This window comes from Eublepharis macularius, chromosome 2, assembly GCF_028583425.1.
Source record: "Eublepharis macularius isolate TG4126 chromosome 2, MPM_Emac_v1.0, whole genome shotgun sequence".
Classification (NCBI taxonomy): Eukaryota; Metazoa; Chordata; class Lepidosauria; order Squamata; family Eublepharidae; genus Eublepharis; species Eublepharis macularius.
Window position 1 is genome coordinate 233,256,478 of NC_072791.1, and position 24,476 is coordinate 233,280,953.

Here is a 24,476-nt window from a genome sequence, read left to right on the forward strand (position 1 = left end):
GGCCTCGGAGTCGACCTCCCCGGTTCCGACCTCACCGACGCCGACTTGTGCGGGGACTTCGCAGACCTCGCCACCGAGCTTGCCCTCGATGCAGGCTTGTCCGCCGGGCGGGATGTAGCCACCGATTTTGAAGAGGCTACAGAGCCCGCTCGCGACCGGCTCCCGACATGGGTGGAGGTTCGACCAGCCTTCTCCGCGGCCCCAGGTTTCTCCGCCTCGGAGGGCCCAGGGGCGTCCAAGACCCGCTGCCACAGTGAAGCCTTGAGGCGGGCGGACCGCTCCTGCCTGGCTTTATGCGTAAAGCCCTGGCAGATCTTGCAAGTGGGGACTACATGTTCCTCCCCCAGACAAAGCAGGCAAAGGCTATGTCCATCCGTTTGGGCCATTTTTGCACGGCACTGGGCACAGTGCTTAAACAGGGCTGTAGAAGCCATTCCAGGGGCAAACCAAAAGCGAAGTCACACAGTCCGGGTCAAATACCTCACCGAGATCAGTCCGTCCAAATCAGTAAACAGAGAGAAGTCAAATCCAGTCCAAGTCAGTCACGAGAAAGCAATCCAAAGCAATCCAAAGCACAAGAAAAAAGCACGGAGCTACAAGCGAACGTTCTCCTCAAGCGGCGGCAAGAAGAGAACTGAGGGAAGGGGCCGTTGGCCGCTGAGGAGCATGTGACCGTTTGGGCGGGAAACGGTCGCTGAGGCGCGCGGCAAACGGCCCCTTCGGAGCTGGGAAAGCGATAAAAAATCTTCCGGCGGCTGGCCTGCGCGTGCGCAGTACCCATGTGTGGAGGCACAGAAGAACGAAGATGAACCTCCAGCTACGCCACTTATGAACTCAGGTAAGTGGGTGGCGGCCGAAGGCTCTGCCTGGCAGCCTTCTGCCGCGGGGACTTTGTGCACAATGCAGGGAGTGGGTACACCCTATGGCGGGTCACGAGTGCACTGGGGGGAATTATCAAAAAATTGGGAGCACTTTGCACTCACTCAAGGGAAGAAGGGCAAAGCCCAGGGAGCAGTTTCCCACGGCAGCCCGCATCTCACACTTGCCCCTGAGAGGGCAGGATGAGGGATGGATTCTGCAGCTCTAACTGCAAGTTGCCTTGCTCCTTTTCCAGCTGAGGGACATTGGCAGGAAACACGTCCAGAGAACCTCTTCACCTTTTCCGGTTTAATAAAATATATGTTGAAAAATAACAAACTGCCTGTCTGTTTCCTTGCTTCCTGACTATGACAGTCACCCCCCCCCAACTCCCATGAATGTCTTTTACCCCCCCCCCTCCCTGGGGTGGGCTCTGCTGCCAGGAGGAGCAGGTGTCAATTTGCACCCCACCCAGCTTCCCTGCCCCTTCCCCCCCTCAACGTAACTTCAGGCAATGGGGTGGGAATTTGAAGCGTGGCTCATGAATGTCTGGCAGGGCGGTGGTGGTGGTGGGGGCCTCCGCTGAGGACTTTCATTCTCTGATAGACCAAGCTGCTGGCATCTGACAAGCCAGGCAGATGACCGCTGCATGTGGGGAAAGGGGGAGGCTGCTGCCAGGCGGTGGGGGATGTGGGTGACATCTTGGGATCTCCGGGGCTCCTCCTCCAGGAGGACAGACCACCCTCCTTTTCGTTGTTTGCAGAGGCAGGGATGGGCTTGGGAAATCTGGAGTGGAGAGGGAGTGGACAACGGCCCCTGGAGCAGTTTCTCTGCTCCCACAGGTCATCAGTCCACTCTGGAGGGGGAGGGGCGTCACCCCAGGACCAGACCATGGCTCTCATGGTGCAACCCACTTTCTCGCATCTTTGTGATGTGCTCAAAAGGCACCGCCGCAAGTCTGTGGATGCTTTTCAGTCCCATTGGGCCTTCTGGCCTCTTGTGTGGTTTCCAATGGGTATTCCTGTCACTCACTGAAGAACCCGCCCCCCCCACCTGCCTCTCCGGAACCTAGGGGCTGATCCCAAGTGCTGTGGGCTTCAAGTTCGACCCTCACTGGGTCCTGCTGTCTTTCTGATTCCACTTTTTGGGGAGGAGGAACCTGTTTCTCACGGTGGTGGTGGTGGCGGCAGTGGGGGGATTTGCAAGCGTGCGGAGGTGCAACCACCAGTCTGGCCCTCATCGAAAATAGGGGTTGGACAGGTGAGAGGGTGGGTGCCCAATCCACACCTTTAGTGTTACCCCTGCCTCCCCCCCAGCCCCCACAGCAGGGATGCCTGCTCCCTGACAGGGGGACGGGGGTGTTGATAGGCAGCCGGCATCGTGGCCTCCCCATTGGCTGTGCCCCTCACCCGCCTGTCAGGGGAGAGGTGCAGCCATTGGCTGGTGTGGGCGGGGTTGTCAGGGGAATGGCGGGCGGGTGCTCTTGGTGGCAGCCATGCTGCTGTGGCTCTCCTGCAAAAGTGTGCATGTAGATACCACAGAAACCTCGATCTGGCCACATTTTGCCAACTGATTTTTTCTGTTGTGAGAGCCAGAAAGACTAACTATAAGCAAAGAAGAGTTTTGACTCTCAAAAGTTCATAGTCTGGAAATCTACAGCTCTCCACCTGAAACTGTAAGCGAAGAAATGAAGCAGTGACATCTACTGGACAGACCACAGAGGTGTCACCAAAACAAAACAGAAACAGCCGTTTCATGAAGGTGATCTTTAATAAATGGATTAACGCATCATATTACAGCAAGCCTCCCCCCAACCTAAAGAATAGTTTTTTTAATGTTCTGATCCAATTTCTTTGTGTCCATACAGTCTCTTTATATAGGTTCATATATACCAAAGCATTTTGTTACAAGTATTCATAGAAAACTCTGTAGTGGCTTTCAACAACACCAGCTTCCACAGTGGCATCCGCAGAGGATTAGAGGAGCAGGGACCTGCGTTCATAGTCCTACTGTTCTGTAATACACAACTTAAACAGCATAGCAAGGTATGGGGCAGCTTATACAAAAGTAGTAAAACTGATCATTTATAAATTTAATATTACAGCAAAAATATGAGAGAGGCCACCATATTAGCAATCAAGAGACCTCTGAAGAGATGAACATCGGTGGGGTCCTCCTGCCCTCTGGATGTCTTGCTGCAGATGTGGGGCTGGCAAGTAACTTGACATTTTCACAATTAGAAGAGATACACAGCATCATATTCCACCTTCTACAAACATCAAAATAATTTTTTAAAAAATCTAACATTTGCTCATTGTCCTAATTCCAGCTTACTTGGAGCCGAGGGAACTCCCTAATTCAACAGCCATTGAAAGTTGACCCTTGACCTTATAAACATGCCAATAACAATGCATTTCCCCCAGTCTGAAAAGCAAACATGTTTAATATTGTTTAAGGGATACAACTTAAAACACATCTGAAAAGAGGATGGAATTGCCATTTGTTTTGTCAGATTCCTTTGCAATTAAAATCTGAATGCCTAGCAGGTGAAATTTTAAGTGCTACAGGTATGCCGACCTGATCGCAAACTGCCAACCGCGGTATAGTGCATACCTGCTACTGGTGTTCAGTAGCGTTCTTTGATGGACATGAAGACTACAGGTTACCAAATCTGAATCAAGAGCTTTAAAACTATCTAGGAAAATATAGGAAGTAAAAATATTTGGACTGCAATCCTAAGCAGAGTTATAGCCTGCCGACTCCATTGAAGCCAACGGGCTTAGAAGGTTTGACTCTGTTTAGGATTGCACTAATTTAGCTGGGCTTTGTATTCTGTGATCTTGCACTGGGTCCTGCTCTGTCGTGTTCAAGTATCACGTCCCCTGAATCCCATTTGTCTTTTAGACCTAACTGCACATCAAGCACATCAACTTTCCATGCCCCTTCATTCTGCTCTGGCCCCAGCCTAGGAAAGTCCCTGCCACAAGGTACTGTAAGCCCCTCAGGACCATTTGTTCCAATCTAGTGACTTGTAAAGCAGAACTGCAGGTGGTTTTTCAACATGATTCTGCAGTACAAGCTGTATTGAAAAAATGCAAAGGGTATGCGTCAGTGGAACGCTGAAGGCTATTATCTAATTTCTGTCAAAACGTTTCATACAAATATTGACTATATGAAACTCATACTCTTTAACAGTGCCAACTACTGCCATCCCAAATCTTCAATTTCACTGGTTATTCTAGAAGAAGAAAATACAGAAAGCTGTTTAATATGGTTCTTTGGAACTACTTCGCATTTTGATTAAAACAGAACTGCACTGGACAAAACGCTTTGTTCGGCTTTCCCCCCTTATTAATCCCTATTAATTAAATTACAGTTTTATGCAAAGAATTTTTTAAAAGCACACAGGAAGTGTGAAAAATGGAAACTGGCTTTTGGGTTCTGCACCAGATGCCCTGCTGGGGCCCTTCTGAACCACTGAAAAGGCCACGCCAGAGACTGAGAAGAGCAAGAGTCTGGAGGCACCTATAAGATTAACAACATTTGCGGTGGGGTGTGAGCTTTTGTGAGTCGCAGCTCACTTCTTCAGATGCCGGAGACTGAGACCAGTTTAGGCAGAAGCCACATGGGACAGCAATTACAGGAAAGAGGGGAATTGGGAGAGACTGAGCAGAGGCGCTGACAGGATCCCATCGGCTGAGTCTACAGGGCAGCGGCTGTGCTGTTGTTACCCACGGGTTCCTCGACGAACACAACCAGCCCTTGCGAGATATTCTCGCAGAGGAGAAGCAATTATTTCCCCAGGTAGCAAGAAAGGCTGGTGGGAGGGCGGGGACAGGGTGCTCAGCCCCTCTCTGCCAGCCATCTTTCCTCTCCAAACTGCCACCCTAAAGCAGGGGAAGGGAAACAGGGATCGGTATCTTTTCTCAAAGAGGAGGGAAAGCAGGAACAAGGTCAGCAGTCTGACTCATGATGGTGCAGTTGACTGTTACATCAACGCATAACTTGAAGCTCAAATCAGGGCTCAAACTGAAGCTCAAATTGTTTACATTTGATGGCCAATGGAAAAACTATTATAGCTGTAGCCCACTACTTATCATTTTTCATACTCATGCAATGTGTTTTGAAAATTGCAGTGGAAACCTGAGGAATATTATCTACTGGAAAAAAAGTTATTTATTAAGAGATGTTCTTCTGCCTTAGACAGGTTGATGTAACTGGTATTCATAAAGTTTGGAATGATGCTACAACCTGTGAGTAAGCACACGGAAGAAATCCAAAACAGAAAGGGGCCCCTTCTGACGCTGTACCCATCACCATGTTGCTGGCAAGTCATTCCTTTCACAGACATGAGTATAAAATTTTGTTTTCAGATTTATGCACCCTACAGCATTCAGTATTTTAAAATGCTTCAGGGAAATGCTGGTGGCACTGCAGAAGACTCTGCGGACTTATCCCTTTCGGGGCCATTCCCTCCAGAAAAAGGAATCTGCAGCGTTGCCAGTGAAGCCGTTCCTAGATGCAAGTGAGGAAGTGACAACAGGCAGCGCTGATCAAGACATTTGCAAAATCTAACACAAGACGCGTGCTTTTTACATTGGCTTCTCTGTGAATTAAAATCTTGATTACTGTAGTGTCTTTTTAAAATCTTTCGATTACTTCTACAACTTAAGCACAACTACAAGAGTGCAATTATTTTTTAACTTGTGCACTGTTTCCTTTCCCCTAAATTACAGTACAACAAAACAACGTTTGTTGGAAAAATTACAGGGGGGAAAGATGAATCTACCACACTAGAAAAATAAATATTCTCTGACTTCTTTAGTAATGGAACTTTGACACAACGCTGCTATCCATTTGTCCAAATTTGTCTGCACAAAATAGCAGAAGGAATGCACTTTGTGATGACGTATATTCTGCATTCAAAATAGAAGTTCTTTTCTCTGCGAATGACTCTACTGATTGCTTTCGGTATTACTTCACTGGAGGGTATTGGGTGTAGGGGGGGGCGGGCGGGCTACGCAAAGATTATCCTGCAGCTAAACCTCATTTTCAGAGTGAGGGAAGGGATGGTGTATCACTTGAGCAAAGTTTCAGACTTGATACATCCAGCTATGCAGATGTGCAGACATCAGCGACACTAAAATCCAGCCAAGGAATCCTTGTCAACAGATCTCCCCAGCAACCGCCTTCAGCCTCATCACCGTTTGCCCGTGTGGTGGTGGAATCCTCCGCCGAGGACCTGGCCTTTCAAGCAGAGCCTTTGCAGTTGCTGAGCCAGATCGAGGAGCAAAGCCCTGGCCCAACCCAGCCGCTCTGGGCAGCCTCATTCTGGGTCTCCATGCAAGTCCTCCCACCAGGCTTTTTTAATGCGTGGGGCGTGTAAAGGAGGCCTCCCGCGTCCTGGCTTGCTCAGGCTGGGAAGATGAGCTCTTGGGGGCTTGTCTGGGGCTGTCCAGCTTCTTCTTCGAAGACTGGATAGCTTTTTCCAGAATGCCGCTTTAGAACTCCCTGCATAGATTCCGCCCCCCCTCCTATTTCCCTAAATTTGCCTTTCAGGGCTGAAGCAGAGATAGCAAAGCTATTTTAACAAGGTTTTAATCAAACCAATTAAAAAACAAGAAAATCGCCACCTGCTCTGAGTTTCACTGGCCGTTTTCACACATGCCCTGGGAGACTGTGCAAACTCACGGCATGAAGCATGATTTCCCAGCACGCCCTCCTTTAATGGCCTGATGACGTCAGAAAAGGGGCCAATAAATGCCCTGCCCCCCCATTTCCCTAAATTTGCCTTTCAGGGCTGAAGCAGGGATATGGCAAAGCTATTTTAACAAGCACCACAGAGCTTCTCCTGGAGTTTTATCATAAGGCATGCTTTCAGGAATTCCTGTCTCCAAGGGTATGGAGCTGTTCCCTGTGAAACAGACTCAAACTCAAATGTTGCACTGATTTCTTGAAACTCAGTGTTGGCAGGGCAACACTTAGCCTGAAAACTGACAGCCACAAGTATTCCACTCAGCCATAACCAAGGACCACAGGGCTACAAACTCAGTACATGCACAGCTCCCACAAGCATGACAGATTCTAAAATTCTATCTGTATTTATTGTGCTGAGTAACTCAACTTACCTAAACCAATCTAAGAATATTCAAATGGGCCTGAAAGAAGCAACTTATTCTGACACTAAAATTATGCAAAAATGGGTCTAGCTCTGCGTAGCTTGATGCATGCTACAAATGCAGAGAGCAGTGGGCAGGAGAAGAAGGAAATAAACCAATCTTACAGTGACTGAAGAAGAGCATTAAACAGCCTATCAGAAGACAGAATAATCGGTTGTAGGGATTCTGGTGGGTGGACAGAAGAATCTTTGCAGAAGTCTAGGGCTGTGATAAAAACACACCCAAGACTCTCCTTCAGAACTGTATCATTGAGAAAATCTAGCCATCTCTCTTTTTTAAAAATGTCTGAACAACAACTAAGACAAAGGGTTTTAGTGTCACATTTATCCTGAATGCCTACCCTAGAAAATGATGTTTTCTCGTTATAGGATGAAGTAGTACTCAGTCACAATGAACACTGGTGTGTGTGTAACCTGAAGGAATGCAAACCTTTTCACAACACACTCAGACCAGTCAATTATAGTGCATAGAAGCTGACTGAAGCCAACCTGCTCTAAACCCACTCTTTAGGCAGCAAAAACAACAGAAACATATTATCTCATCACATGACTATCAGGCCAGTGAGTCGATGTTTAATTCTTCTACATAAAACAAAAAAAATCTACCTACAGTAAAAGTTTTAAGATAATTTATATCCAGATTAGGTAAAAATGTACTTTTCAATATACACTGAAAGCATTCAATTAAGGAAAAATGTACATAAATACAAAACCATATTTAAACTGTGAAAACTGTGTAAAAGATAAAATGAAAAATGGTAAGACGTTTAGGCCAATTTCACACACAAAACAGTTGCAACACTCACAAGTTTCTTGATTTTGTGAAAGAGATTACTACAGATTAGCCATCCCAGCTAGAGTTTTGATGTCTTGTGAACCTGCCAATAGGAAGCATGTTTGTTGAGTAAAAAGCTTATTGGGCAGATCTCGATGATCTGTACCAACTGGCCCTTAATTAATTATATTTGTTCAACACTTTCTTGTTAAGAGTTTTTAAGATATGCATGATCTATTGTGGAGAAAAATTGACATCTGCTAATTTGGAAGGATGAAAGGAAGGGGAAAATGTTCTTTATGATCTTTTAAAGCCAGCCTTTTCAAGGCAGGGAAATTCATGCCTTAACCATGACCTTGGCGCGCGCACACAGCCACAGATGGAGAGAAGCAGCTGCTTCAAACTGATTGTGCTGTGCAAAGTTCACAGTTGAGGACCACTGGTGGCTGAACTGTTAGACTTCTTTTTTTAAAAAAGGTTTTAATTTGAAAAGGGAAAATGTTTAGAAGGGTTGAAAACACAAAGCATACTGCAAACTACAGACTATTGCACATTTTAACGTAACACAAGTGAAAAGTGGGGCGTTCAAAAGATAATACACTCTGTCACACAGAAACATACAAACTAGCTTTTGCACAGAACTCAAAATGTGAAGAGCAGACACCACTGCAGCCAAACTTGTCTTATTAATTGGCTTACGCGTTTAGTGACCTTTAGAATCCGGTCCAAAACTGATTATCAGCAATACATTTTTTTGTTTTCGTTTTTTAAAAAAAAAATATTTTGAGACCACAGCATTTGATACACCTATATATAATTCTGTGGTCAAAACGGACAGATGTAATTTTGCAATACTAAATAAAAGTGCAAAAAAACTTGTTAAAAAAATAAAAACAAAATTAAAAATATGGAAGCATAAGCTAAAAATTGTCTGCATAGCTGAAATCTATTTAAAGCAAGTCCTCGGTAAGGGATGCTGACAGGAGAAAGCAGTTGTTGTTTTTTTTTAAAAGTCTTCCGTGTGTTTAATAGGATGCAAAAATGTCATTTTTTGTCAGCTTTCGAACAATTCACAGACAGTTCACTCCTGCATCTTTAGACACCATAGTGGTGGCCGTACCTCCTTCTACGAGATAAACAGCTGTGCTGGACTTGGAACTGACCACTCTCTCACTACCATTATTGTTGACCTCACAGTCCAGGGGTTCAGCGGAGATGACCCACGTGGAAGGGCGCCACCGCTTCAGGGAATAGGGTGTTTTCACACGTTTCTTGATCTTTTCTCCTGAGCCGGGTTTGCCATCTAGGGATGACTCACTCACTAAAAAAAGAAAGAAAGAAAAAAAGGAAGAACAGACAGAGCGTCACACAGAAGAAAAGACCACAAGAGAAGAGGCACCAGAAGAGAAGAAAAAAAAAAACCCTGGTCAGAAGCAGTGAATGATAATATAGATAAGATTCGGCACTGAGCTATTTCTGGCAGTAAGTAACACCCAAAGAACCAAAAAATAAATTAAAAAGGCCAGCTCATCTTCCACAGGTAACATCACAGTGCAATCCGATGTGGAGTTACTCCAGTCTAAACCTGTTGTTTCCAATGGATTTAAAACCAAAAGACCGCACAAGACATAGGATTGTACTGTCAGTCACCCGCTTTGCCACATTTCCCCTGCTCTAGGAGGCGATGTCCCTGTTTCCCTTGAAGGTAAGCAAACACCGGCAGCAAGCAAAAGATTCAGTCGTTTTCTCAGCACTCACACCTCTGGGAAAGAAGGCAGAAGATGTTACTGAGCTGCTCACAGTTCTTTGACTGCCTAGTTTGCGTAAGCACAATACTGGCAGGCCTAAAACTCTGGAACTGAAAGGATACTCTTGACTGGAAATTTAACTGGGGAATTATAGCACTGGGAGTTACGTCTGCCTTGGTGCCGAGAGCCTGTGACAATCTGGGCACTGTGACAATCTATGCCAACATACTTAAGTCCTCATCAAGATCTACTGATAAGTCCCACCAGGACTCACACTGCATACTAAAGCCATCCAAAACATTTGTGGCTGAGAGATCCAAGGAGTTGGGTCTCTGTGCTCTTCTCGTGTGGGTCTGTCCAGAATTTGGTGCTGTGCTCTGGTCGCTACGGACAGTCACGCCTTGCACTGGACACGGGTTACTGTTGTTGTTGTTGTTGGCATTTGGTCGGCCGTTATCCAGGGACCGCTCTCTCCTGTCCACCAGACGGTCCAGAATGCCCTCGTCCTGGCTCACTTGCTGCTCTCTTCTCAGCAAAGGCTCGTGTTCATCCGGGCTCGAGTTGATGTTCAAGCGACCGTCCTCCCCACTGAACTGGTTCTGCAGTATCTCCTGGGCCCTGTGTGCCACCGAGGCGGCCGCCTGGCCAGAGGGCACTGTGCCGTTGACGTACTGGGCTGGTGCAGCGTGAGAGTTCACGGGGTGGCTCCTCCCTGCCACTTCATTTGTGGTCACTGTTACCACGTGGGGTTCTGCAGCATTGATCGTGTTCATCTTGGCAACTCCAGTTTCTACTTGCTTCAAGTTTGATTTGTGCTTCCCTCCGAATTTCAGCCGAGGCTCCTTAGTGTTTTTGGTGTTTAAAGGCAGGCTAGTAGGCCTCTTTGGGAGGTTCTGCTGCTTGGGAAGAGGGTAGACCTGAGCCGGCCGGATGTCTGGAATCAGACAGGCTTGACCGATCCCAGCTTGTGCAAAGTCTTGTTGCCCTGTGGCTTCTACTGCCAGTTTTATCAACGGGTACAGCAAGCTGGAGCTAGTGCTGCTGAGTGGATCTGGGCCACTGAACTGCTTAAGGGAATGCTCCATCAAATTCTCATCAGAGCTTTCCTTTAAGTTCTTGTCCACTTCCTTTGGATCCAGCTTGTTGGTCTCCAAGTCTTCCTCCGTTAACTGCAGACAAACAGGAGTCGGCCCAAGTGGCTGCAGGCCATTTGCAGCACCGAGGTTGGTTTCTCCTGAGTAAGGCAACTCGGATATGGTGGTCATGCCAGTGCTTGGAGTCAGCCCCGTTGTGTTGGTGGTGGTCGTGTTGGTCGACAAGCTCGTGACGCTAGTCTCTGGGCTCGGAATACGGGTTTGTGCTTGCTGCCTCTCATAGTTGATGGAGTTCCTGTTCTTCTCCCCAAGTGCCAGCGGTGCCGTGGTCACTGAAAGCTCAGAAGAAATATTCTTCACTATGCTGTCAGCGTGATGAACGGAGTCCTCGATATACGACGAGGAAGAGTAATCTTGATACGGTCTGATCTTTGGCACACGTCTGTGGTGTGACAGATTTCTTTGAAAACAAAGCAAAAGAAGAGCAGTGTTAAGTGGGCAAAACATTCTTTCAGTTTAAGTATCTCATTCAAACGCAAAACTGGTCGTTCCTCCAGCAAGCATAACAGGCCTGGGCATTCTGCTGTGAAGAGAGCAGTGATGCCAGAGGCACAGGACGCCGTGGGAGATTCTAGGGGGCCTCCCTCCTTCCTGGTCGGAGGCCGTTGGATCACTTTCCAAGTAGACATACGCCAAAAATAACTTTTAATCACGGCTATCCTATTAATAGCACTGCTATTTTCATCCCTCTTTATTAAGTGGGGAAAAGGATATTACTAGATAAGGTTCAGTGTTAGTGTGTGCGGACCTTGGTCTAGGAGAGCCCTCAAAAAGTGAGAGTGGCACGCAACAGCTGCAACTATTTTGCAATACTTTTGGGGGAGGGGTGTGTGTGTGTGCGCCTGTCTGACTTTACCTCTCAAGCCCTTACATGACGTTGGCAGTGAAGGAACCGTGTTCTGGATCGGTTTTCTCTTGGAGACAGAGATAGGCAGGCCTTTTCAGAGCGCTGCAGTAACTTCAGTCACTATCTGAGACCGAAGCCGGCTAGAACAACAGGCACACCTGAACGGTGCCAGAACAGAAGTCGTGTTTCGCAGGGTCCCACACTAAGCGACAGAGCAATTTAGACAATGTCGCACTATGCCTGGTTATAGGATGTGTGGCCATTTCAGCTCTTGGGGACAAAGGGGTCTTTCTTCACAGCATGCCGTGATGGCGTTTCAGCGTCTCCGTGATGCGCCTGCAAGTCCTTTCCCAGTCCCCGTACTGCAGCAGCTTGTTCCCATGCAGCACATGGGAACGAATGGGAAACATTTGTATTTTAATAATCAACCTTTGAATTTCTTGCTGCAGAGGGACAGGTCACCTCATTTTTCTTATCATTATCTGGTTAGAAATGCAAGCATGTTGGATTGGGAGTGGTAACAGGCAGCTGTGGAACAAATCATGCCACAAACAATCTTCTGAAGGGCCCGTGACACTCGCAGAGCCACACTCCACGCCACCAATCGTAGCGTGTCTGGAGGCGCTATCTAAGGCGGAATGGCATTGGCCCAAGTACCAAAGCAGTGGGGTTGAGGAATGAGAAAACACGACACTTGTAACCGACACACAGCTTGGCAAAAGGCACATGGGCTGAGAGGTAACTCAACTCATCCCAAATCGACATGCAAGTCTGGCGCGGAGTAGTGGCTGAAGGGGATTTGAATCCCGGCTGTGCCACGAAAGCCTGCTGGGTGCTCTTGGGCCCGGCGCGCCCTCCCGAGCATGCCCACACACAGCCTAACCTAGCTCACAGTGTTACCATGAGGATAAACTGGAGGAGGGAATGATGTCAATCACTCTGACTCTTCACTAGTGAGAAAGGCAAGATATCAATGAAGTGAATAAAAATAAAGTAAATAAGTCTGGGATCGAATCCTGGACAGATATGATTACATACCGCTCATTCTGCATAGCTGTAGACGTCGGGTTCACGGTTGGGCTGACAGATTTATTCCTCTCCCAAATCATCATGAGTTCAGCCATTCTCTCTTCGGCGCACTGGGCTGTCAGCCGCGCTTCTGCATCTTGATCCCAACAGTCTTCGATTGTCTCTTTCAGCGACCTCACAGCCTATAAAATAAAGTAACATTCTATTTCCCACCCCTTTGCTAAACTTACTAACCTTTAATACACCTGCTATAATTCTATTATTGGGTTATTAATTCTTAAAAAGTTACTTTTAATCTGTTATATTTTTGAAAGGTTAGGCAGTGCTACAGAAGTAACAGTTTTTATAATAACGTCACCATGAGCACACTTGTCCACAACCTGCCCTGGGGCAGTGAAGATTCTCTTTATCTCGCTTACTCTTTCCCTGGCAGCAATTGTGCCAACGGGCATTTGACAGCAGTGTTTCCAGTAAGAAACTGCAGTATGAGTCCTTTCATTATTAGGAAACTGGGAATGTTTCTTAATGTGTGTTGACTCAACAAGAAGTTTTGGGGGTGTTTTCAGTATCATTACAACGTTTCCAAATGTGTTACTACATCAGCAGTAGTGACAGTGATAGTTCAAAACACAATCTTACGCACAAAATCCTACTAGAGAGGCAATGAAACGATAACTGGGATATCAAGAATGAAGATGCTTCCATGTGTCTGCTTCTATGGTGAATGTTAATTACTTCAGAAGCAGAGAAGATCAAGGAGGTTTTCATCAAACCAATAAAAAAACAAGAGAATCGCCACCTGCTCTGAGTTTCGCTGGCCGTTTTCACATGCGCCCCAGGAGATGGTGCAAACTCACGGCATGAAGCGTCTTCCTAGCATGATCTCCTGGCACGATCTCCTTTAATGGCCCGATGACGTCAGAAAAAGAGCCATTAAACGGGATCGTGCTGAAAAATTGTGCTAGGAAGACGCTTTTATGCCATGAGTTTCGCGTGATCTTCTGGGCGGCTGGCCGTGTGAAAACGGCCACTGTGTTGGTCCAATACTGAAATGATACTTTCAACTTAGAGTCCAGTTTGTTTCATGGCATACTAACATATAGCAATGGCCACACTAATTTGGGCACAATCGTAAGTAGAAAAATTAACATGGTATACACTACTTCCAAATATATAATCCTTAGAACATCCTCACATTTTTCACTTTAGTATCACATTTTTTACCCAATAAAAGCAGCAATTACGTTTTTGAACAGTACACAAATGCTCCCCTGCCCCTTTGGCTCCATGTTGTAGAAGCTTAAATATTATCATCAAAAGAACAGAAAGGAAACCTTTTCTACTGCTTCTCTCACCAGGCTGTTCTCTTTCCAGGCCTCTGGGAATTTTGGTCGTTGCTTTTCCCTTGAAACAAGGACTTGCATATCTTCAAAAGTGGGATGGTTTCCAACTTCCATTTGGAATGCTGTCTGGAAATCCGGCACAGACTCCCCTGTTCATAGAGAAAGTCACAAATATATTAGGATGAAGTACAAAAAACAACCTAAGAAAATTACCTACGCTCTGAAATGTCAAGATGTGGTACAAATGAGGCATTTTCTTGTATGTTCCTCTCCTGTGTCCGAGCTAGGACTTGCCCTGTAATCTCAGATTAATCAACCTCTGATTTACCACAACAGGCAGACATGTTTCTTGTTTGTTGTGCTGGCATATTCCTGCCCCCTCACCCAAAGTGAAAATGACTTCCATGTGAAAAGGAGCTCCCATTGCCTGTGATGTTTGAGTGCTGGTGCCTAGACCAACTTAATTTTGCTTGCCTTCCACAATCTAGGATTCTAAGCTAGCCTTGGTTTAGAATCTTAGCTTGCAAGTGGCAAAGAAACGCCAAGTTGATCACGTGCCTGCATTCAGGTATCACAGACATCCGGAATTTGTTTCCGCGCTCTGCCCAAGAAGGGAAAGAAACAGAGGCCAGGGGAGTGCACGGGCATGATGTGTGAGCTGCATCTGCACCTCTCCTGGCAAATGAGGGCTTAGTGTGACTTCCGAATGCAGCCAGCGGAAGTTTTCAAAATTCCTCCAACTGTGCACAAACTTCTTCCCTGCTCACAGCATGGCCATCTAAGGTGATGGCCTGGGAATAGTGTCCAGCTGAAGAGAGCCAAGACTGTTCCACTTGCAGATGACTCTGACCTTAGCTAGATGGATCTACGTTTCAAAACCCACACCAACAGGCTGCAGTGGCACTTGCAATAAATAAGGGCTGCTGAGTTTCAGCTGCTCAGCCCAGCAGGTCAATGAGTCCAAGGACATTCTGCAGCCCAAAATACATCCCAGGAATCTGCTCTAAAGGGACAGAAGACCCCCAAGAGTAGCACAAGGGGGAAATGGGAGGTCTTCAGCAGGAAGGCGGGGGAGGGACTGGCAAAAATCACTCCTGTCTACAGAAAAGCTCCTTTATGTGAGAGGATGACACATTCCCTACAGGGGGTGGGATCCCTGGTTTTTCCTGGTCTCCCCACTGTACCAGTGTCCTGTCTCTGCAATTCATGAGAAGCCTCAGGAGGGGCTTTTGAAGGAGGGGGGCAGGAAAGCCCCGTTCCATGCGTGGAGCTCTGCCTGGAACAGTCTGGGCCCAAACCACCTCTGCCCAAGCACCTGGCATTTCACTCTTCAGCATGGTGAAGTTTTAAGGGCAAGTCTCAATGGCAGTTCTCTACACTTCCGGTTTGCCCCAGAAGCAGCACCCAAAACATCGAGATGCCATACTGTGTGGGGTTTTGTGTACGTTGCATATTGTGCAGTTTTGTGCCCGTGTGGTATAGTGGCAGCGATGGACTAGAGTGGATGAAATGAGTGTTCAAATCTTCCCTGTCTTCTGAAACTCACTAGGTTGCCTTAAACCTCTCTGCCTAACCTACCTCCCAAGTTTGCTGAACTAGGCACACCGCTCTGACCTCCTCAGAAGAAAGCAGGGATAAAACTCAAACAAGCATTTCCCCCATGTCGTTTGTATAACTCATATAGGAGCTTTGCTTCACCCAATCTACCATGCACTCTGCAAAGTGCAGCTGCATTTGGAGGGAAGGGATATACCTGAAATGGCATCACAGAGCCTCGGAAAACGTCTTGTGGATAATGCCCTTGGTATCCGTTCATCTGTACTGCCAGTAAGCACGTAAGCTTTCCTTAATGCCTAAAGCTTATTGGTAGGATTAACTTATTAAGTGCAAGGCTACAGTATTTCAGTGCAAGGCAGACAAAATCCAACACTAGGGGGCAGCGGCTTAGTTGTGATAAGCCAACAACGGACTTGGAACTGAGGGTTAAGTATTTTTTTTTTAAAAACCATAAGCTAGCACAAATGTAATCAGGATAGGAAAATTTCAGAAATTCTTCCCTTACCTGGGAATAGGTCAGTGCATCTCATAAAAATCTCCCAGTAGATCAAGCCTAGTGCGTACATATCGACTTGTTTCAGAGCCGATTCGCAGTCTCTCAAGTTCACTGCTCCTTCTAGCACTTCAGGGGCCATATAGCGGATCGTACCAACCTGTAACATACATTGCACCATTCTTATACTAGCTCAGTAAATTCTCTTCATTGCTCGTAGCTTTTAAAAGAAGTCCATAGACAACTCCCTCCCACCTCGCCCAGCTACGTTCCCGTTCATCCTCAAGCTTAAACATCATCCACTTGAACAGAAAGTTCTTTCTTGAGCAAGCTGGTTTGTCTTGGACCTGTTGCACTACATTTAAAGCACAACAGCTACACCCCTTTTAGTATACCATCATTCCCAACAATGTCTTTGGTGGCGGGTTCTAATATTTCTGAAATCACCATGAAACATTAAAGGCCAACAGAAGAATGCTGAGCTAAAAAATCTGGTATTTCCTTGACCTCAGAATTAATGGCAAAACCTCTCTTATTTCCAGCAGGTGCACGGAGGGGGACAGCTGCACACGCAGGCCAGAGATCCATAAAGGAACACATTTATTCATACTCATTTATTCATATTCATATGCATCTGACGGGGAGAGCTGTGGTTATCGAAGGCGCATACTGCATTGGAATTGGATGGTCTAGCTGTTTTGCTGCTACAAACTAACACGGCAAACTCCTTTGAAGCCAACTGATCCCCACACCAAAAGGAGATGTTTACATTTACTAGCAAAGGAATGTTTTGGTTGCATCCTCCCTCTCCCCCCCTAATTGCATCTTCTCTCCCCCCCCCCTTCTTTTATTGTAGCTTATGCTACAATAAAATTGGTTAGTCTTAAAGGTGCTACTGGACTCTTTTTGATTCATACTGAGTAGGTGATAAGGATCAGATCATTTCTCTCCTCTCTCCAAGAGTAACAGGAAATTAACAGGAGCAGTTTCTCATCATTTTTAGATAATGGTATGCGGCAGAATTTTGTACCACTCTTTGTGAAATGCCAAGTGGTAGATCTGGTATTTACGGAAACTGCCAACCTCGAGATTACCACAGAGGAATGGCATTCATATTGCCCTGTTCTCCTGAAATAAGCATCCTCTGGGTTACTAAAACAACAACAACAGCAGCAACAGCGAAGATCAGTTCCTCTCTCTATTTTCTCCTTCGCGGTCTGGTCACCAACCACCATTCCCACAGCCCGGGGGGCCCTCTCTTCCCCGCTCGGGTTCAGCACACAGTGGATGAAGAATTGGAAGGCCAGTTTATCATCATGAGTATGGGTTTTTTTTAACGATCACCGTATGAATGGGGAAAAAATGACACCCATCACAAGCAAGGAGCATCCCTTCATCCCTCCAAGTCACTCAACTCGACTGCATCAGTGACTATGAGGATTAAGGCCAGATACTCACAGCATACCTTTCAGAAGTGAGAGACACACCCATGCGTGGAAACAGACACGTCTTGAGCCAGGGTGGGTTCTAGGCTTTGAGTTTTTTTAAAGTATGCATTCAGTTGCAAACCTGGCATCCCGGGTGTCATCTCCACTCTGGTGGGTAGAGAGAGGAAGCGCCCCTCTCTTCCCAGCTCAAAGAAAGCGAGCAGCCAAGCTTGCCTTGCAGTCGGCAGAAGACGAGGGGGCCACAACTACACAGCCCTTCCACCAGCTCACTGGAACCAAATGACTCCCCATCAGCAGCAGGCCAAAGGAGAGTGAGGGTGAGCAGACCCTGCCCCATCTATTTACTGGGGCCAACGGCTGCTTGTTTCGGCTCCTCCCAGCCCTGAGACTGCCAGGGGTGAGATTGGTTTTACAGGGGCAAAAAGGTCCAGGTGAGGAATTGCCCCTCTTACTGGCCCAGCTGAGACCAACTGTATTTCCATTCCTTTTCGCCTCCTTAAGTGGGATATAAGTACAGAAAAACAAACGCTAGCATTTCTCCCCGCTGACAAGACACATTTGCACTGGGCCAGGCATGCAGGACGCAGGAAGCGTTTCGACCGCAGCTTCCTTTATGCAAAATACTTGCAAGGAGCCACTAAGAAGGGGCTGAAGTCCTTCCTCTGAACATGCAGACGACCAAGCCGTGCCTGACACACCTGCCAGCGCTCCCTGCCCCACAGCTGTCAGGCAGCTTCTGCCTCCAGAGGGCAGAGAACTCTCTCAAAGCTCTCCCTCCGTTCGGGGAGGAGCCGCCCCACGCCGGAGGCTGTCAGCGAGGTGGTGGAGGAAGTGTCCAAGCAGCTTCCTTCCGCGCCGCGTTACTTCACACCGTTCCCACTTGCAGCCTCCATTCATGCTCACCTCACTGATGGCAGCATTGTCCTCCTCACCGGGGCGCACCAGCCGATTTCCCGTCAGTTTCATGGAGAGGCCAAAATCGCTGATGACGCACGTCCCGTCGTTCTTTACCAGCACGTTGCGGCTGTTCAGATCCCGATGGGAGATTGCGGGCTTGTAATGGTCTGTTGGGAGTATATGGAAATGCTATTTCAGATTGCAATCGTCTCTCTCACTGGGTCATAAAAACAAATATAGGCATTTAAAGGCAGTAAACAATTCTTTGCACTTACAGGGAGACCGTATAATGGGAATATTTCCCTGCTCTATACTGCATGAGCGGCCGTGTTGGCCCTGTCAAAGGAGAAAAAGTACAAAAGGCTGCTCCCTCCACAACAAAGAGTCATTTTGTATTTTAATTGAGGGGGGGGTAAGATGTATATTTGAGTAATTATTTTGTATCTTTTTTTTGAAAACAAGAAGTCAAAGAGCCCCCCCCAGGAAGCCTTCTGCAACCACCACCCATTTCATCTGGTCAATTGCAGCCCAAAAAACCCAAGTTCACTCAAAGAGAGGCAAATGGCACCCACAATCCCTGCTTAGGAGGGTCTTGCCTGTATGCTGTGCACACTCCCCCACACACGCAGGGCGCTGCCATGTATTACCAGGCACAGAGGAACAGGACCAAACCTTGCGAAGAGGGCCGCCTGTCTCATTTTCAGTTTACCCCAGCAATGGAAGCAGAGGTAAAGGGAGACGAGGTCTTCTGCCCATGGAGCAGAGGCAAAAGAGCTGCAGGAGTTCAGCTGTGGAAGCTGTTTTGCTCTGCAAGACTATCTGGTGGTCCTGAAATAAATCTGTGCAAGGGAGAGCAGTCTCGCTCGTAAATTAGCTCCTGTAAGTTTTGCTGAAATGTCTGTAACGTTCTAACGTTGTCACGGCTATACTGTTGGGTTTTTTTAAAATTCTCTTTGAATTTCTATCTGTCAAAGGAAATAGCTTTGGAAAGGTAATACAATTTTCAATGTAATTTGTTACCAAAAAAATCAATCTGTAAATGCCTAACAGACAAAACTGCTGCAGAATCCTACTATTCTAGAGATAAGACTAATGATGATTTCAGAGTTAATGAAGCACATGAACTTGGGAGCAAGGAGGCATCTGTGCTAGCCCTGGATGATTTAAGCACCTCACTCTTCTGTTTCAGAGAAGAAGGAATGGCTGCAGTCAGAAAAGACAAGACCCCCCAAGACACGGACAAGCCAATCATTCTGCTGCAGACCTAGGCTCGAGCCATTTGATGGCCTGGCGCAAAAATGTTGTTATTATTTTGGCACCTATTTATATTGAATTCTTATGCTAGGCTTCCTTAAAAACATCCTACACAAAAAAGCAGTTCTTGAAATGTAAGCGTGTTGATTTACTTTCAGCTTCTCAGAACGTTTTTCTCAGGTTCTGTATTCCAAGATATGCTTGGCTGGATCCAGTAGAAAAGTGCATGGAAGGAGGTGGCAGAACAGACTGTCCCCCACATCCCCCTGAAAAACCAGGCTGCCGCCTGTTCCCAAACCCCTCTCCACAAACACCAGGCACCACAGCCCAGCGCCCAGTCACTGCCCCCCTCCTCTTCCCAGGGCGGAAGCTGCCCGCGGAAGGAAAAGGCGGCAGCAACTAGGCCTGATTTCCCCATGGAGCTACAGCACCCAACTTACGATGCGTTTTGCTTAGGAAGCTCCGTCCTGACCCTCCAAGCACCAGGCCATATGGGAAGCGGAAAGGTGGTGAAAGATCCGCTCCACCAATCCTCAGCAGCAATGACTAAGGCTGTATTTTACCTCCTATGCATAAATATATAAATGCCTTTAGGCATTTTGGCCTGAAGCCTACAAATGGCTTACAAAAAACAAATACATGAAAGCCCAAGGAGGAATAAAAATAAAACAATAAAAACAAAACACATAAATAGGACAGTAACAGAAATACCCGTGTCATCTTAAAACATGGGCCTAAGAAAATCTTACAATTTTACTGCCCGGTAGTCGGTCTTATCTTTATGCCACACACCCCCCCCCCCGGCCCGTCGTCACCCTACCTCCTCGAGGTAACTCTGTGTGAAGGTAAGCCAGGCCTCGAGTGATCGAGTGTGCCAAACGACAAGAGCTCACCCAGTCACTGGTGTGGAGGCTCAAATATCTGCATAAAGAACCCTGGAAAAAGAATAAGGACATGCCCTTGGTTAGGCACAGCGACGCAGACGGGCGCTTCCAGGGGTTTTCGGGACCACGGGGGACTTGTGGGCGTCGTGCCAGTGGGGCCAGACCAGCGCACTGGCTGCTCAGCTTATGTTGGAACTGCTCCATGCTCACACAGTCCCCTGCAAGAGATCCTTCTCTTTTAATGGGGAGGAGTAACAAGGAGTGGATTTTCAGACGCCCTCCTGCTCCCGCTTAGGGCGGCCTGGCTGAGCACATCCCTGATGCCCAAGCTCAGCGCCTGGTGAAGATGCGTCCTCCTGAACGCAGCCCGAGGAGCAGGCCCCTCCAGACCGGGGCCGCACAAAGGAAGGCAAACACGCCTTTCCGCACGAGTATCACTGCACACACTTGTTTTCAGTGCATAATTTCCCCTCTTCAAATATTTGCACAATAACACAACAAAGTGCGGGCAGAAGAGAGCAGATTTTTTTTTTGCACTCACTATTCTATTCTAAAATGTCAGCTGAATAGTGGCGGAAGGAAGGTATCTCCCCACCTGACTGCACAACTTTCAGGTATGATTTCACTGTGATGACAGCTGTACTCCAGTCCAATATTTATCTCCCCCCAATAATTAATTTTTTCCATTTTTCAATCAACTAACTATTGTTGAATGTGTTATACCAGAGATCCAGGGGGGAAAGTTAGAAATGGCATTAAACAACGACATTCAGTACATGAATGCTCATATAATAACAACAACAATAATAACATCTGATTTATATATCGCCCTTCAGGACAACTTAACGCTCACACAGAGTAGTTTACAAGTGTGCTGTTATTATCCTTACGACAATCACCTTGTGTGGTGGATGGGGCTGAGAGAGCTCTGAGAGAGCTGTGACTGGCCCAAGGTCACCCAGCTGGCTTCAAGAGGAGGAGTGGAGAATGAAACCCAGCTCTCCAGATAAGAATCCTGCCGCTCTTAACCACCAAACTGGCTACATATACATTTACTAGCAAGATGATTACTACAAACATTGTTTAAAATTCAAAACAACAATATTAATGCATATTTTAATCTTGTTATCTGGAGCCTTGTGAGTGGAGCAGTACTGGGAACATAAGCGGGGAGGCAATGACATTCTCCTCCGCTAAGACAAGATCTCTTCTACAACCCAAAAAATCACACTGCCAAAAGAGACACTGGAGGGTGCCACCGGCTTCCTCATCCCCTCGTGGCACTGAAGTGTTCGCTCATCACATTGACCCTTGCTGGCAAGTGCTCAGATGCAGCAGTGGGGAGCCCCCTACAAACCACATGCCGATGTGAATGTTTTGAGCTAGGAAGGCTGGGAGAAAAGTAGCGCCCAGGCGAACTGACACACAGCGTTCTGCTCCAACTATTTTAATTGCATTGTCTCTCTCTACTGATAAGATCTAGACACTGGATCAGGACCGCAAGACATGCAGCAATATCAAGCCTGCACTTAATTTAGTCAGGTGATGTCTTCAGAGCCATCAGCTTAGCACCGATTCCCTGTTTTGTGTGTGTGGTGAGAGAGAAAGAGAGAGAATGAACTGAGCCTTTCCTTTCCAGCAAGTGACTGCTGAACAAAGAGAGGGACACACAGAGGTATACGCAGACGCTTATAGGCAGGACTCTGGACTGGGGATATGGTAGTCTCCCTCCGCGTGTCGGCTGTCAGGTGACAATCCATGCACCACCCTGCCATCGTTACCCACGGGCCCACACTTTTACTTTGCCCCCAGAAGATTCATCACTGAAGTCTCGTAAGCACCGAGCTGGATCCAGCCATTCTGTGAACGGAGCCAATAGGATAGATTTCTGCTGTTTTTCCTTGGGGAAAGCATGGGAGTAAGCACAGGAGCTAAAGGAAGAAGAAAAATTGCTTCCTTTTGCATGAGTGGACTGAAAGCCCAGAGAGTAAATTTAAGTCCTCTGTGTTGTGTCCCACACTATTCCTGAGGTTTCCCGAACCATCAGGAGTTGCGTTTCGGGGTGTGGGCATGCAGGCATCTGTACTAGGAAGGAGAAGGAAGGAAATATTCCTTCTGTAAATCTGAAAGATCTGCTGAACGACTGGATCCAATGTAAAGTTAGGGGCACTTAAAACACAGCGGAGTTATATACAAGCTCTGTTTATGCCTATCGTCGCCAGTGAGAGATGCTGTCTGAACGCAGCCAGTGCGATGAGGGTTTTCATACCCCTCTTTGGGGTCAGCGAGACAGTGCAGGGCAGGAGGCTAGCAAACTCTGCATGGTTCCTGTACTTCATTTCCCCCCATGGATCCAGCCACTGAAAACCCAGAATGCTGGGATATGTCAAGCCCTGCTGCAGGCCTATTGTTGTTTAAGAATACTGTTGGGCATTTATGAAAATGCAAATACTCATGCAATATTTTTACATTAACCATGACAAAAGTTTGTTCTCTTTAGGTGTCTAACGTAACACTTTGAATTATTACTTACATTGGGATAATATTCCATTACTAATAAATATTCCATCCGCCCTTCTGTACCGAATCTCTCATCCCCTACAATGAAACGGGCAATGTTGTCGTGTTCCATCAGTGGGATTCTGTAGATGTTCCTCTCGTTGATAAAGTTCTGGCGATTTGTGAAAGAAAATACTTTTACAGCCACTGCACGCTCATCTAAAGAGCCTTTGTAAACTGCTCCATATCGCCCTCGACCAATCAGCTGAGAAGAAAAGTATAAAATAATCACTGGCTGCACTTCAAAGGAACGTGGGATATACATTCTGGCAACAACCCAAGGCAGCGTTAAGTGTATTTGGTTTAAATGAGCTTAAACACACGCATGCCTGTACTGAACTTTCAATTGCCAAGTACCGCATTTCACCGTTGCATGTGCAGCATTTATTTCTGAATCCAGTGGCTGGAATCCAGACAGCCAGGCATACAAGAAGAGGATACATACAGCATTCAAGGGCTGGTGGCTAAATCTTGCACGGGATTAATACTGGTCTGCGTCTCCAGGAAAAGTGTTTGGGGGGCTGTTTTACCCTGAGAAGTTCCTTTGCATACAAATACAAAGAAGGAAAGAGGCATCCCGTGGGGACGCTCAGCACCTTGGCAGACTTGTGCATATACTAGCATTTGCCTTTCTCGTGGCCGGCTGCAAACCCAAGAGACCTCTTCTCTTCTTAAATGTTCACCCGTCCTGATACTGCAGAACAGTGAATGCTTGCTTCTAGAGCACTCCCTGAATTGTCATCAGCCTGCCTGCTGTGGAAAGGTTCCAGAGTCACTTGTACTGTGTTACGTGACCATCTGATGGCAAGCAGATTAGACGGTTTGTACAGTGAAGTGCAGAGATCCCAAAACTCCAAAAGGCGTATTTACCTCCAGCATCTTCAGATTATCTAAGTCTAACGAGGGTTCTGATGTTGCTGCTTCCATCATGTTCATACTGTGCAGACCCTGTTTACGGTCCCCTGAGAAAGAAGAGCCAGACATACTAGAGGTTAAAGACCTGGTTAATTGTACACATCAAAACAGCCAGGTTGGATCCTATCACCTGTTTACTGCAAGGGCGCTCATGGATGCAGGTCTTTCTGATTTCCATCTTTCCCCAGCAGCCTCCATCCTGAGATCTCTGGAAAGCTGACGCTCAGATTTATGGGAGTTCTGCGAACAAAATGTAACAGGGCATAGGGTCCCTCCTCACTCTTCCGCTAGCAGAGCTTCTGCAGATGCAAGAGGTTCTACCAGTGCAAGGAGGAAGTGGACAGTGCGCCCACCACCCATGCCCCATAGCATTTTGTTCATGGAGTTCCCCTGCCTTTACTCTTCAGAGATCTCCAGAGGCTGCAGGAGGAGAAGGAAGAGGTGGGGAAAATCCATTCTCATAAGCACCTTCTCCCCATGCTTTGTAGGATCTAACCTGACACCGATAGTAGCACTGCCTGTTTTGACCATGGGTCC

At 47.0% G+C, this 24,476-nt stretch overlaps 1 protein-coding gene across 2 annotated transcripts in view; it reads right to left on the minus strand.

Moving 5' to 3' along the window:
* Positions 1-2,609: 2,609 nt before the first annotated feature.
* BMPR2 (bone morphogenetic protein receptor type 2) overlaps positions 2,610-24,476 on the minus strand; it is a 99,994-nt gene continuing 78,127 nt past the window's right edge. For both annotated transcript variants that reach the window (XM_054971774.1, XM_054971775.1), the window contains 9 exons: positions 23,895-23,986; positions 22,999-23,229; positions 20,402-20,516; positions 18,334-18,494; positions 15,995-16,142; positions 13,945-14,081; positions 12,599-12,771; positions 9,834-11,113; positions 2,610-9,132 (listed from right to left, as the gene is read on the minus strand). In XM_054971774.1, the coding sequence (XP_054827749.1) occupies positions 8,882-9,132; positions 9,834-11,113; positions 12,599-12,771; positions 13,945-14,081; positions 15,995-16,142; positions 18,334-18,494; positions 20,402-20,516; positions 22,999-23,229; positions 23,895-23,986 (2,588 nt within the window). In that variant the 3' untranslated portion in view covers positions 2,610-8,881. The remainder of the gene's footprint in view (positions 9,133-9,833; positions 11,114-12,598; positions 12,772-13,944; positions 14,082-15,994; positions 16,143-18,333; positions 18,495-20,401; positions 20,517-22,998; positions 23,230-23,894; positions 23,987-24,476) is intronic.